Source organism: Peromyscus eremicus, chromosome 6 (genome assembly GCF_949786415.1).
Source record: "Peromyscus eremicus chromosome 6, PerEre_H2_v1, whole genome shotgun sequence".
In the NCBI taxonomy this organism is placed as follows: Eukaryota; Metazoa; Chordata; class Mammalia; order Rodentia; family Cricetidae; genus Peromyscus; species Peromyscus eremicus.
Genome location: NC_081421.1, coordinates 27,543,021 through 27,559,094, shown reverse-complemented (window position 1 = coordinate 27,559,094; position 16,074 = coordinate 27,543,021). Strand labels below are relative to the sequence as shown.

At 39.8% G+C, this 16,074-nt stretch overlaps 1 protein-coding gene across 5 annotated transcripts in view; it reads right to left on the bottom strand.

The window, feature by feature from the left end:
• Positions 1-16,074, bottom strand: part of Phc3 (polyhomeotic homolog 3) — a 69,944-nt gene that overhangs the window by 16,173 nt on the left and 37,697 nt on the right. For all 5 annotated transcript variants that reach the window (XM_059265302.1, XM_059265304.1, XM_059265305.1 and 2 more), the window contains 2 exons: positions 12,078-12,231; positions 6,212-6,462 (listed from right to left, as the gene is read on the bottom strand). In XM_059265302.1, coding sequence (XP_059121285.1) covers positions 6,212-6,462; positions 12,078-12,231 — 405 coding nt within the window. The remainder of the gene's footprint in view (positions 1-6,211; positions 6,463-12,077; positions 12,232-16,074) is intronic.

Genomic DNA, 16,074 nt, shown 5'->3' with positions numbered 1-16,074 from the left:
GGTAAATAAAGTAAAAGGTTCTATACATATGCACTTACTGCTAGCTAGCAGCAGAATACATACTGCAGTGTCTGTCAAATACAATGCACTGCTGCTTCAGGCAAGTACCTAAAAAAGTCTTCAAATCTAGTGCTTCCCTATATTTATAATACTAAAACAGAAGCAGTCAGATTATCCTGCACCACGGGAAAGCATTCAAAGAGAAGTGGTTGCTGCTTGAAGTGATTTATTTTACAGTTCTGGGGATTGAATCCAAGGTCTTACACTGAGCTATAGTTTTTTGAGGGTTTTTTGTTTGTTTGTTTTTTGTTTTTGGTGTTTTTTTTGTTTGTTTGTTTTGTTTTTTTTGTTTTTCGAGACAGGGTTTCTCTGTGTAGCTTTGCGCCTTTTCCTGGAACTCACTCAGTAGTCCAGGCTGGCCTCCAACTCACAGAGATCCACCTGGCTCTGCCTCCTGAGTGCTGGGATTAAAGGCGTGTGCCACCACCGCCCGGCAGCTATAGTTTTCTTTAGCATGTCTTTAAGATGCCTTTCCCTGGGCTGGAGAGATGGCTCAGCGGTTAAGAGCACTGGCTGCTCTTCCAGAGGACCGGAGTTCAATTCCCAACAACCACCTGGTGGCTCACAACCATCTGTAACGAGATCTGGTGCCCTCTTCTGGCCTGCAGGGATTCATGCAAGCAGAGCACTGTATACATAATAAATAAATAAGTCTTTAAAAAAAAAAAAAAAAAAAAAAAAAAAAAGATGCCTCTCCCTATGTAGTTCCTCTTGCCTCAGCCTCTGTCTTGTCCTATGCAATGTCCACGTCCAGCCTCACTTTTCACGGTACTATTCAGTTCAGCAACTCTTTTTCCTAGAGCCTTGAACACACAAGATTAGCTCTCTAATACAAGGCTGTATATATCTGCAGATTTTTTTTGTTGTTGTTGTTTTGGTTTTTTGAGACAGGGTTTCTCTGTATAGCTTTTTGCGCCTTTTCCTGGAACTCACTTGGTAGTCCAGGCTGGCCTCGAACTCACAGAGATCCGCCTGGCTCTGCCTCCCAGTGCTGGGATTAAAGGCGTGTGCCACCACCACCCGGCTATCTGCAGATATTTTATCATTCAGTGGTAAAGATCAGGGAAGAGTCATGGGTGTGTTCACCCTTGGACAACGGATACTTTACCAGCTGAGCCTTCTCCACAGCTCACATGCCCCAAGAATGAATGTGTGTGTGTGTGTGTGTGTGTGTGTGTGTGTGTGTGTGTGAGAGAGAGAGAGAGAGAGAGAGAGAGAGAGAGAGAGAGAGAGAGAGAGAGAGATGGATGGAGGGAGGGAGGAGGGAGGGAGGGAGGGAGGGAGGGAGGGAGGGAGGGAGGGAGGGACATGTGAAGGGGAAAGGATGTACCATAGCACATATGTGGACAGCAGAAAACAACTTTGTGGAGTTAAGTATGCTCTTTCTACCTCTATGTGGGTCCCAGGGGTCAAACTCAGATTGCCAAGCTAGCATGGCTTTTACCTGCTGCACCATCTTGCTGGTGGCTTTTAAAAATACAGAAACACCAAATAGACTGGACCAGAAAACAAATTCCCTTTGGCACATAATAATCAAAAACTAAATATACAGAAAAGAGAAAGTATTAAAAGCTGCAAGGAAAAAGACCAAGTAACATGAAGGTAAACCTACCAAAAAAAAAAAAAACCAACTGGCTTCTAAATGGAGACTCTTCAAGCCAGAAGGGCCTGGACAGATGTTCTATTGACTCTAAGAAGACTATGGATGCCAGCCCAGACTACTATACCCAGCAAAACTTTCAATCTCCATAGATGGAGAAAATCAGACATTCTATGATAAAACCAAATTTAAGCCAAATCAAGGAGATACAAATTAGAAAGGAAGAAGTTAAAGTATCTTTATTTTCAGATAATATGATAGCATACATGAGTGACCCTAAAAATTTCACCAACGAACTCCTACAGTTGATCAACACTTTCAGTAAAGAAGCTAGATACAAAATTAAGTCATAAAAATCAGTAGCCCTCCTATAAACAACTGACAAATGGACTGAGAAAGAAATCCAGGAAACAACACCCTCCGCAATAGCCACAAACAATATAAAATATCTTGGGGTAACTCTAACCAAACAAGTGAAAGACTTGTGTGACAAAAACTTCAAGTCTTTGAAAAAAAGAAACTGACGAAGATATCAGAAGATGGAAAGATCTCCCATGCTCATGAATCAGTAGGATTAAGATAGTAAAAATGGCTATTTTACCAAAAGTAATCTGCAGATTCAATGCAATCTCATTCAAAATTCCAACATAATTCTTCACAGATCTTGAAAGGAAAATTTCAGCTTCATATGGAAACACAAAAAAAAAAAACAAGATAGTTAAAACAATCCTGAAAATAAAAGAACTGCTGGAGATATCACCATTCCCGACCTCAAACTGTACTATCAGTAATGAAAACAACATATTATTGGCATAAAAACAGAACATGTCCAGCAATGGAAACAAACTGAAGGCCCAGAGAAACCCACACACCTATGACCATCTGATTTCTTATTAAGAAGCCAGAAATACACAATGGAAAAAAGACAGCATCTTCAACCAATGGTGCAGGTCAAACTGGATGACTGAATGTAAAAGAATCTGAATAGATCCATACTTATCATCCTGCACAAAACTCAAGTCCAAATGGACCAGATCTCAACATAAAGTCACACACACTGAATCTCACAGAGAAAATGGAAACAGCCCTGAATTCACTGGCACAGATGACATTCTAAACAGAACATTGTTAGCACAGGAACTAAGATCAACAATTAATAAATGGGACCTCATGAAACTGAGAAGATTCTGCACAGCAAAGGACACCATCAATACAACAGAGCAGCAGCCTCCACAATGGGAAAAGATTTTTACCAACTACTCATCCAATAGAGGACTACTATCCAAAATATATAAAGAATTCAAAAAACTAAACATCAAGAAAACAAATAACTCAATTTAAAAAATGGGTAAAGATCTACAATGCTTAGCTCAGTCATCATCAGAGAGGCTTCCTTCTGCATCAATGAGAATAAATATAGAGACCCACAGCCCGACATTATGCAGAGAAGAGAGGAACCTTGGAACACTCAACCCTAAATGGGATGTCTCCATCAAATTCCTCCCCTCAGAGTTCAGAGAACCCTGTGGAAGAGGCGGCAGAAAGACTGTAACCAGAGGGATGGAGAACAGGACACTGAGAAAGCAAGGTCCTCTAAACCTTCTAAACAAGATCAATGCACACACAAACTCACAGACTGTGGCAGCATACATGGGGCCTGCACAGCTCTGCACCAAATGGGGTCCTAGAGCTGAAAGGAGAAGGGGACACATGTCCTCATCCCTAACCCAGAAGCGAACTCCAACTGATAACCACTTGCAAATAAAAATTTAGTTTCCTCTGCTGTGGGATATTCTGTATGGCAAATGTGTTGCTGATTGGTCAATAAATAAAACACTGATTGGTCACTGGCTAGGCAGGAAGTGTAGGCGGGACAAGGAGGAGAATAAAGCTGGGAAGTGGAAGGCTGAGTGAGAGAGACACTGCCAGCCTACACAATGACAAACAGCATGTGAAGATGCCGGTAAGCCACAAGCCATGTGGCAAGGTATAAATTTATAGAAATGGATTAATTTAAGCTGTAAGAACAGTTAGCAAGAAGCCTGCCACAGCCATACAGTTTGTAACCAATATAAGTCTCTGTGTTTACTTGGTTGGGTTTGAGCGGCTGTGGGACTGGCAGGTGAGAGAGATTTGTCCTGACTGTGGGCCAGGCAGGAAAACTCAAGCAACATTCCTCCAAGGGAGTCTCAATGCAGAAACAAACTACTCTTTAGTCTGCATGTAGGTTGTAGGCCAACAGAAAACAAATTCAACAGCATTATTGGAAGTTCCTTGTCTTATAGTGTCTTATCAGGGCTTTTTTTTAATTATCTTTTTATTTTTATTTATTTATGTATATTTTTTCTGTTTCTTTTTACCCTACAAATCCTTTGCATATACATTAATTAATGGCTTCCAGATTAGTGTTTTTATGGGATTCTTGAGTGTACAAACAAATGGATCTCTGTGTCAAATCTGTTTTATGTGCCTTTTCTTGGGCTCTTTTCCTTGTTTTTGTTGTTGTTGTTGTTGTTTGTTTGTTTGTTTTGTCCTCTTCTGGTGTATTAGTTTTTATCTTTTCCAATTATATTTTATTGTATTCTTATCCTTTAGAAGCCTGTTTGTTTTCTAATTAGAGACAGAAAGGGGACAGATCCAGCTGGGACGGGAGTTGGGAAGGAACAGAGGAGCAGAGGGAGGGGAAACCATAATTAGGAGTATTATGTGAGAATAAAAGCTACTGTTTTGTTTTTTGAGACAGGGTTTCTCTGTGTGGCCCTGGCTATCCTGGAACTTGCTCTGTAGACCAGGCTGGCCTTGAACTCACAGAGATCTGCCTGCCTCTGCCTCCCAAGTGCTGAGATTAAAAGAGTTCACCACCACCACCTGGCAAAAGCTACTTTAAATAAAAAGAAAAAAATCTGATTAAGCATTTTTTCAAGTTCTTCCTTCAGAAGCTTTACTTTTTCCATATAAATGCAACACACACAAAGATGAACATTTTAAATGCTAGAGATGAAATCCATAGCCACATACATGCTAGGCAAGACAGTACCAAAGACCTATACCCTGAGTCCACACTTCATATATTTTACAGAGAAGGATGCTAATGCTCAAGGAGTTTAGAGTACTTCTTTACAAAGCAATATCAAGACTAGCACCAAGTCTTGCGACTCCTTCAGCAACCTAACCACTGTAATTATAGAACAAACAGAAACTCAACACCACAAGGTTAACATCAACAACAAAACAGTCATTGTGTTCAGTATCATGAATATTTAATTTTAGAAATATTTTCAGGAAAAAATTAAATCAAGAATATGTACTGATTCTTTAAGCAAGCCCTCAGCTAATCTGGAAAGAATGCTGGTTATGGAATGGTAGGGAACTACAGCTTATTAGAAATTTCTACAAGGACTGGAGAGATGGCTCAACAGTTAAGTACACTGGCTGCTTTTTCCAGAGGACCCTGGTTTGATTCCCAGCACCCATATGATGGCTCACAGCCACCTGTAACTTCAATTTCAAGCGTCCAACACCCTCTTCTGCCATCCGAGGACCATAGGCATACATGGTTATGAGACAAAACTCTCATATCGACAAAATAAAAAAAATTATTAAGAGTAGAATCAAAATTTTAAATTAAAACATTTGTATTCATTTCAGTAACTGAATATGCCTCAAGCAAAATTTGTAAAAGTAATTCTATTATGTAATGCTGCTAATGGCCTATACTTCTAGTGGATGAGGAAACAATCTTTCTATAAAATAATAAATCAGAATACTACTACTTCTAGAAATGTATGCTAAGAAAACTATTTAAAATCTGGACAACTTACATACAAAAGTATAATACCTTTCTCCCCCACCTCTGTGTGTGTGGTGGGTGCTGAAGATCTGAGCAAGCACCTCAAACATGCTAAAAATACAACCTACCACTAAGCTGTATCTTAGAGTATTTAAACAGTGATAAAATGAAAACAATGTTTGAGAGGATTTTATATATTATGGTTGTCCATAAAGTAAAATATTATGTCACCTTTCAAAATGTACAAAAATGTTATTAATGATATAGAAACAAATGCTTATTTATGAAGTATAAAAAATAAAGAATTGTATATACAATAATAATCTTGATTATATGAATATACATGCACTGTGAAATTAGTACTTGTTCTATATAGTTCAAGTTTTAAAGCACATATTACTTTTATAACATGAAAAAGTAAAGCTGTAATTGTCACTACAATAGTGATAATAAATAATAGTTATGGCTAGTAAATGCCAGGTATAGCAAAGAACAGTGCTAGCATATTTAATTCTCACACATCCAACGAGCATCTCCATCAGGCAGATAAGCAAAACTAAGATTGGAAATGGCTAGTTCAAAATGTCTCAGAACCGATACAGGAAAATACATAAAAGATTAGACAGTTAAAATTCTATATTTAAAAAAATCAACCTTTAAAATAAGATAAGTCTTTCCTTAGAGAACAATAGTAGACAACTTTTAAGATAGTGTTATATGGCTACAAATAGTTTCTAAAACACAAAAAGCTTTCTACTTACAGGAAAGGGCTCCAATCCCTCCTGAATCACGAAACCTTCGATTACGTGGGTCAAGATCTGCGGCTTCACAATAGCCTGCGGAGGCTTGTTTTCCAGGTGGGGGGTGCCGCTGGCCATAGCCGTGATAGTGCTCCTTGTGGCAGCAGCTGGCATTAAGAGTGGCGGTGGAGGAACAGAGCCATGAGCAGGGTCGGATGGAGACTTAATCACTGAGGCACTGACTGAGGCCACAGCAGGCAACTCCACTTGCTCTGAAAGAAAAGGGAATGGACCTTTAGCGTCTGCCCTGCAGAGATGGAAGCCCACTCAGATGTGCTGTTTTCAGGAACAGTATGCTTACAGTCTCATTTAATCTGCACAATACCCACATAAGGAAGAAGCTAATATCCCCACTCTATAGACATACACTAACATGCTCAAAATTATCATCTAAAACATTAAAATGCCCTAAATATCATTTTCAAGAGTAATTACAAAAACGGTCAGTTGAGTTTGTCTGCTTTTAAGCTAAACAGATAATAAATACCTTACATTCCTCTCTATTCCACATGATACAGATGGACAGATAATCGTTTTGAAAATGTAAAAAAGGATCACAAACCCTACAAAGTAGGAATTGCAGTGATTTAGGCAGGCCATAGACTGTAACTTCAAAGCAGGAAGATCCTCCAAATCCTCTCAAAGGCACTTTGCTTTCTTTCAACTAGCATAGCTGTGTGTCCTGACTGGGGAAATGCTGGAGCACTTGGCAGGCCCACAGGAGGGTCAGCTGACTATCTGATGGGTGGAAAAGCTACTGCCCACCAGCAGCACCAGCCCTTGACTATCAGTACTACAGCAGAGAGGAGAAGCAGCTTATATCTAGACATACTAGTGAGAACAGACTTCTGAAGAAAACAGAAGGCATGTATGCAAAGACACTGGGCACGCAGGTGGCCCATGTCGTGTTCAATGCTTTCATGTTGGACTTCATCTCATCTATAAGTAGCCTATGGGTGGTCAATGTTATCATCTCTATCTTACAGACACAGACAGACTAACTTACGTGCCTTCACGGCACACCACAAACAGACAATGAAACTGGGGCATGTCCCAGACAGTATGATGCTAGAGCACATGGAAACTCTTCTCCACAATCGTATAAAAAGGACTGACACCAGCCCAGTAGTGGTGACTCATGCCTTTAATCCCAGCACTCAAGAGGGAGAGGCAGGAGGATCTCTGTGAGTTCAAAGCCAGAGCGAGTTCCAAGACAGCTAGGGCTACACAGAGAAACCTTGTCTCAAAAAAAAAAAAAAAAAAAAAAAAAAAAAAAGATTGACACCACCAGTTAATGATGCTAAAAATATAGCTACCTTAGGTAGGAGAGAAGAAAGAATAGGCTCCCTGAAGAACAAAAGCCCAACTGATAAAGTAGTGCAGTAGGGACTGGGGTTATAGATCAGTGGAAATGCATGAGTAGCAAGCACAAAGATAAACCCCCGGGATCATAAAATACATATTAAAATTCAAAAATAAAGAAATGGAAACACGAAAAACTCACCCTTAGTAAGACCAATGTAATTAGTGTCCTGTAGGATTCACCAACACTATTATAGCGATAATAAAGTAACCTATCTTCACAAAGATAAAATATTGAAACACCTGTTTAATGCTATATAACTGACCAGGTAGGGTCGTGCATGCCTTTAATCCCAGCACTTAAGAAACAGAGGCAGGCAAGATCTCTAAGAGTTCCAGGCCTGTGAGGGCAACAGAGTGAGATGGTGTATCAAAAACAAACAAACCCCTATGCACAAAATAAACCCAAAGCTACAGAATCTATTTCACTGGGAAAGGAGGGAGAGGAAGATAAAGAGGGGGAGGAGGGTGGGAGGAAAGGGCAAGAAAAGAAAAGCATCCACAGAATGGTAACTTGCTAATGTCTCTGAATAGAAGCACAACTGTCCACATTTATTATCAAGCAGGAACACTACAGTACCCCTACCCATGTGTCAAATCACATATACTTCTATGGGACAAAAGACAAAAAGCAAAAACTATGAGGTATGGCTGAAAGTCATGTTTCTATATATAAAAACAAATCTATGAGGAACTAAAATAAAATCAAATTCAAAATAGCCCTTATAGATTTAAAGACACTTTCTTACTCAGTAAATATAAAACTACATGCTATGGTTTAAATGGACATTCCAAAATTCCTGTGTTAGAAACTTAATCCTGAATGAAGTGTTAAGAAGTAGAACTTTAGGGAAGGTGAGTAAGACTCATGTCCATCATGGAGGAACTCTGTAGGATGCTTCCACAGTGTAATAGCTCACCAGGAAGTTCCTTACCGGGTACAGACCTTCATCGTATAGTACCCACACTCCAGAAACACCAGCCAACTCTATTCTCTTTAGTCTAAAGTCCTAAGTCTATGGTCTATTTACTTTTTCTGAGATGGTACCTGTTAGGTAGCCTAGGCTGGTTTCAAACTCCACCTCTTCCTTCCTCAGTCTCCTGAGTGATGATGCTACAGGCACATTCCACCATAACCAGCCCAAGTCTACAAAATGGACTAAGACATGGCATTACGTATAGTTTTTCTAGGAAATACAGATCAGTGATAATCTGAATTAATCTTTAGATCATGTATATAATAAAGTCCTCTCAAGTTGTGTTAAAAACTATCTGCAAATTACTGTCTTTTTAAAAAATCAATATCTATTATTTGCCAATTTTTAAGAAGCTGTTAAAAAAGCAAAAGCATGAACAACACTGGCAATTTACACCCAGAAACACTATTACTGTGCTGTCCTCGGCAGCTCTCAGGGTCTGGAACAGGCTACTGTGTGTACTATTCACAGGTACACACTGGGCATAAATTTGTCCTATCTTGTTTATGTGGAAACTTCTAAAGATGTTTACAGATTTATGAAAGTTGAGTCATGGATAGGAACAAGTCTACTTTTTAGGATTTATTGGTATTTTATTTATATGTACATATAAATTTGCAAATATTTATTTATATTTATATGTATGTGCCAAGTGTGTGCCAAGTGTGTGCAGTGCCTGTGGCGGTCAGAGAGGGTATCAGGCCCCTGAAACTGGAGTTACAAGCAATCGTGTCGCCGCCATGTCCATTCTGGGACCCAAACTCCAAGTCTCCGCAACAGCAGTGAGGGTTCTTAAGCCTTGAACCATCTCTCTAACCCCAAATAAGTCTGTTTTTGTAAGTTAGTTAGTGCCATCGTTTGATAAGTTATTCTAAATATCACCTGCTTCCTTTCCCCCTTCCGCATACCACAGAGGAATGAAGTAAATTACAGCAAGACTGAAGGGTCTGCGCTGGAGCTGGCAACATCCAGAAAGACAGGTTGGAAGGGTCTCAGACAGTCCACAAGGGAAAGATCATGAAGACAAACCTGTGTCCCAACACTTCCCATCTGGTGTTAGAAGCAAGAGCACACTTAATTTGTAATGAAAGCAGAACCACAATCAAGTTTTTTATTCAAGTACGCTGATTGTCTACTTCTGAGTCAAAACTTCGGGACATCTGCAGCAACAAATGCTTTCAGCGTAAATAAACTATACATACTGGCTGAAAATGAAGGTTAGTAGTAGAGCTTGCTAGTATGCCTAAAAACGCTGGTTTTCATCCTCAGCACCACCAAAAAGTAAAAAGTAAGTAAGGAAAAAAAAAATGCAGAAACAGTCAGGCTTCATGGTGTGCACCTTTAATCCTAGCACTCTGGAGGCATGAGGCAGGTGGGAGCTCTGTGATTTCAAGGCTAGCCTTGGCTACATATAGAGTCCTAGGCCAGCCAAGACTACATAAAGAAACCCTGTCTTTAAAAACAACAGAAAACAGAAATATCTGATCCTGCTGATAGGTCTCCCTGTGTAGCGCAGGCTGGCTTCAGACAACCGGTTTGCCTGGAACTCATGATCCTCCCACCTCAGCCTCCTAAGTACTAAGATTACAAGCATGTACCCCACACCTGGTATCGTCCTTAGGACTTTTTAAAAATGTATCACTGTGCAGCCATGACAGGCCTAGAACACGCAGAGATGCTGGCCTCTGCCTCATGACCGATGGGATTGGAGGCCTGCACTCCCATGCCCAACGTATGTTCTATTTTTAAGAGAGAAAAGAAAGCTGATTTTCTCCTCTCTCCTTCCTGGACAGTCACTTAGGGAATAGCTTCGGTGAGGATCTAAATGGATGCAGCGTGGTCAGGAGGAAACCAAGTGCTGCTTTGATCAGACCCTCAGGCCCCCGATGCAGTTGGCTTCCATGCTTATGACAGTGACGTCCTTAACTGAAAACAATCAGGAGGGCCAGGAAATCATCAGAACAACACAAGAGTTTCAGCTAAGCCTGAGCCAATACTGGAGTCACTTAGATCAGAACTTAAGTACCATGTATGTTAAAGAAACCTTTAAAGCACTTAGTCAGAATATAACTTCAGAGTGCTTTTAATTTGAAAAGTGTAGTGTGTGTGTGTGTGTGTGTGTGTGTGTGTGTGTGTGTGCAGACACACGCATCTCCTAGCGCACATGTGGAGGTCAGAGGATAACTGTTAAGGAGCTGGCTTTCACTGTCTACCTTGTTTGAGGGAGTATCCCTTGTCTCTGCAGCTGCCTAGTTGAGGCCACCTAGGCACAAGCCTCCAGGCAATTCTCTGGTCTCCACTTCCCATCTCACCATAGGAATGCTATGACTCCAGATGTGACCTACGGCAACCAGCTCACTGTATGACTACAAGAACCTGAACTCAGGTCACCAGGCTTGCAGGACAAGCACTTTTACCCAATGGGCCATTCCCCATTTTTTTTTTTTTTTTTGTAAGATTTATTTATTTATTTATTATGTATACAATGTTCTGCCTGCACACATCCCTGCAGGCCAGAAGAGGGCACCAGATCTCATTACAGATGGTTGTGAGCCACCATGTGGTTGCTGGGAATTGAACTCAGAACCTTTGGAAGAGCAGCCAGTGCTCTTAACCTCTGAGCCATCTTTCCAGCCCCGCCATTCCCCATTTTTGGAGGGGGTGGTGTAAGACCTCATGTAGCATAGGCTGGCTCAAATGCAGCCCAGATAACCCTCCTTCCTTCACCTTCAAGATGCTGAGATTCTGGGCACTTGCCACCATGCCTGGGCTCATATGGTGCTGGGAATGGAACCCAGGGCTTAGTTTGTGCATGCTACGCAAGTGCTCTATCAGCTGAGCTACACGCCGAGCCCCTAATGTAATCTTCTGATTAATTTTAAGTGTGTGTGAAGGTCAGAGAACCACCTTGGCTGCTGATTTTTAGACAGGGTCTGTTTGGTTGTTTGCCGATACATACACCAGGCTAGCTGGCCCCCAGGTTTCTGGACATTCCCTTGTCTCCAGCTCTCATCTAACTGTAGGAACACTGGGATTACAGGTGGACACCACTGTGCCTAGCTTTATGTGGACTCTGGGGGTTTGAACTCAGGTCTCCACATTTGAGCAGCAAGTGCTTTACCCACTAAGCCATCTCCCCAGCCCCTAGATAGAACTTTACAGATAGAAATAGCTAACACAGGAATGTGAATAGGCACATGATTATTAAATCACAATGCTTGAAACATCATGTTTTCATTTGGGTGGTGCTAAACATTTTATAATCCAATAACTTTCCACTGCTATTTAAGAATTCCCCAAGAAAACAAGTAAATTTTATTTATTCTTTAATAAAACAATACTCTTCATGCATTTTTAAATTTTAAAAATAATCTCTTTTCCTACAGTTAACAGTAATGTTAATTTAATGCCATCTCTAATGAAAAGACAATTTCCTATTACTGACATCTACGAAGAAGAATCTTCTCCTGTATTGTGTGTTTCCTCACCTAACAGAGGCTGTTCAGAGGTCAAATCCTCTCCTCGCCCCACGGTCACAGCTGCTGGAGACAGAGTCGGGGGTGGTGGTGTTCTGTCCATTCTGGCACATTCATCTGACTCCTCTGGCATTTCCTCCTCGCACACATCTTCTACTTGATAAACCTGCAATGACAAATCATACTGCCTTGAAATAGTTCCAAAAATAACATTTAATGTGGTATTCTGAATTTAAAAAATTCATTCTAAATGTATTCAATTTAAAAGCAAGGCAAATGAGTATAATGACAAGCTGAAGGGAAAACTTGGAAACCGCTCAGCAGTGCACACTGAAAGCATGCTGTGGGCCAGTACATAACCAGGAGTCATGGGGCTTCCAAATGATAATGACCATATCTGAACACTTTTCAAGAATAATAAAAAAAAAAAAAGGTCTTGGCTTTACACAATCAAATAACTATTTTAAAAACACCATTGCTTCTGTTAATGTCTACCTATCATGACTCAGAATAGGTACCAGTAAATTTTATAGACACTTAAGTAAACTTCCAAAATAATGTGTGTCAGGCCAATATAACACAAAAGAAGTTATATGCAAGATTACTCACTGTTATTGAAGACTAAATTATAAAAATTATTGTATATGAAACTGCAGAAAAGTCAGCAATCACATTCTCATTCCCTTTCTGCTCTACTCAAAAATCAAATGAATTCTTAGGAGCTAGTGTGATTTATACAGAAAACATTTTTCTCTAAAACCAAACGCACAACCTAAGCTACGTGGCTCTATCACTGGTTCCCATGAGGAAGGTTTAGTCCCTTTAATCCAACAGTGAAGGTTTAATGAAAGATTGTGACATCAAATTCACAGGAGAAACCATGTAATTAAAGCTAAATTACTCAACTAACATTTTATTGAGCATAAGGATCTAGAAATTAATAGATGTACTTTAATTGGTTGCTACTTATGAAAGATGACCCTCTACTAACAAAGCTACAAGACAACTCATTTCCTTTCGTGTGGCAAAGCTTTCACTTAAATTTACAAAGATTGAGAGTTTTTTTAAGATTTCTTAACTAATTAACATTGAAATAAATCTTTTTTTTTTTTTTTTTTTTTTTTTTTTAATTTTTATTATGTATACAGTGTTCTGTCTGCATATACACCTGCAGGCCAGAAGAGGGCACCAGATTTCATTACGGATGGTAGTGAGCCACCATGTGGTTGCTGGGAATTGAACTCAGGACCTCTGGAAGAACAGGCAGTGCTCTTAACCGCTGAGCCATCTCTCCAGCCCCGAAATAAATCTTAACAGTAAAAAAAAAAAAAAACCCTGAACATTCACAAAGTTAACTTTAAGTGATATCCATTATTACATTTATAGTTAAATTGTTGAAAAAATGATAATTTGAGGTGTCTAGAATTTAATATGAAAATAATCAAGATTTTTGAATCTAGCATAAACCATGTAAAGTACTATAAAGTTTCATTTATAGGGATATGCATAACATAAGTAGTACTGGTTTAAAAACCAGGAACAAAAACTCTAAGCACTACTTAGAATAAACATCATCCAGGAGTGGTGGCTCAAGCCTGTAACCCTGCATTTGCAAAGCTGAGACACAACACTGAGTTCAAGGCCAGCCTAGGGGCCTAACAAGAGCCCATCCAAACAGCAAAAAATGATTAAACAGGAGTTTTGCTTAAGAAGTAAATTTTCTGAGGGTGGTAGTGGTACACATGTTTAATTCCAGCACTCAGGAGGCAGAGGCAGGCAAATATGAGTTGGAGGCCAGCCTGGTCTACAGAGTGAGTTCAGGACAGCCAGGGCTACACAGAGAAACCCTGTCTCAAAAAATAAAAACAAAACAAATCTAAGATCCCACTAGAGTTATTTTATATTTAACATGATATCTTGAACTATGACCCAAATCGGGTACTAAGTAGGCAATATTTTTAAAAGATATTTTCTCTCAGACCAGAAACTAGAAAACGGTTTCACCAAGAGCCTCACGTCACAAGTGGAAGCAAGTCATTGTTAGGTATGCTACACAGCTGACAGCCACTAGTCTGTTCATGGTAACAGCAATGTTTAACATGAGGATAATACTCAGCACAGAATACATCACTGCCCCAAATGCCTAGAGGTTCACAAGAGACAACAACCAAAATTAAAACAAAATAAAGCTTCCTGGCACCTAAACCTAGAAGATGCAGTGTGAGCTCAGGGGAGTTGCAGGAGAGCTGGCTGAAGGCAGCCGTGCAAGGCCGGCTTCTTAACCAGCTCAATTTCATCCACCACTCTCCCTCACAGACCGCTCCTTCCCTCCAAAGAACACCATCTGCTAAGCTGCTAACCCCCTTCCATCCTGGCCGCTGCCACCTGCTGCTGCAGCATCTGCTTACAGTATCTTTTAAGGAATCAGAGCTCCACCATGCACGGAATTCTGATTTTTGAAAAATATTTTTTTAAAAGGGAAAAGGCTATAACACAAATAGCATTTTTTTCAAATTATCCATCAAAGAACACTATAAAATACTTTTCTTTCTTATGATGAGGTTAAATCAGAGAGCTTTTCATAATCTCTCACATAAAAGAAACAAGTTAACAGGTGACTAAAGGAGGCAAAAGAAATTTGTCATCTATCTGGCACAACCAGCACCTAACAACCTAAATGCAACACCTGAAACACTGGGAAAGCAGTGACTGGAGGTTCTGCTCACAAGATCCCCACAGCACTGCACAAGTTCCATTTAGCTCACAACTATAACTATTCTAAAAATAACCAAGACCGCCAAACTTACCGCAGTAAAGTCCACATCCCATCTGTCTCCCTTTCCTAAATAAACTGAGGAACATTTGTTTATTAGTTCTAAATCAACTATCCTCAACATACCTTATTTATACCCAAATCTCAATTTAAAAAAAAAAAAAACTATTTCTTTTATAGAAATATCTTTTTGAAAAACATACTGATTTAGTTTGGTAATTCACCTTTTTCTTTCAAATTTTTATATCTTATTAGAAAGACACATACCTACATTTAAGTACTTGAAATAATCAAAAGTGGAAAAGATGTTTTTATGGAAAAAAAATTCTGGTCACAACAACAACAAACGGCACCTTAGTAAAGAGCTGCTGTGCAAGAATGGGAAGGACGCTGGTGTTCAGACAGCAGGCCCTGCTGTCACACAGGAACGGATCTTCCGGAAATGACCACGTATTTAAAACCCATGTGTGAAAGACGTGTTTAAAAACAGAGGGCAAAATCAGAAAAATAGAGCCAATAATATTTTTGACACAGCATTTAAAGTGTTTTATTTTTGGCATTTCTACCCTAATTATGTTGACTCAAAGTCCTCTTATTAAAAAATACATTTAAAAGATATATGGAATATAGAAATTTTATTGTTTATTCATTGAAAACCAACCACTGAATTAAATGTTAAGAAAATGAAATTCAATTAAATTTGATTCCTTTGAGGATACTGTTGATTTTTTCTTAAACCTTTGTTTCTGATTGCCCCAGGGCCTGGTACATGCTGAACAGGTACTCTACCACTGAACTGTCTCCTCAATGCAAAACCTGTTGTGAGTGCTCTGACAATCCATGAAAAGCAAAACAGAGGCATAATTAGAGGACAAGCTTATCTAATGCGGCCTCTCCTGCCTTCTGGCTTTTCAAGGCGGAAACCTTTCAGTAAAACTGAGTGAGCAGCTCCGTGCCTGTCAAGATTACTTAGAAGGACAAGAACAACAGACTACAAAATCGAGTGGAAAGAGTCTAGTGTTCCCACACTAACGAGAGCAAACTCCTTTCCTCTCTGAGATCCATGTTATTTAACATCTAAACATTTCAATTTAGGAACATTCTGTGAGGACGGTGTAGCCAAGGCTGCTCTTGAACTCACTCGACAGTCCAGGGTGGCCAAACTCATGACCCTCCTGCCCCAGCTTCCCAAGAACCGGTCTGACTTTCAGAGATTTTCCAAGTTTAACACAAAAC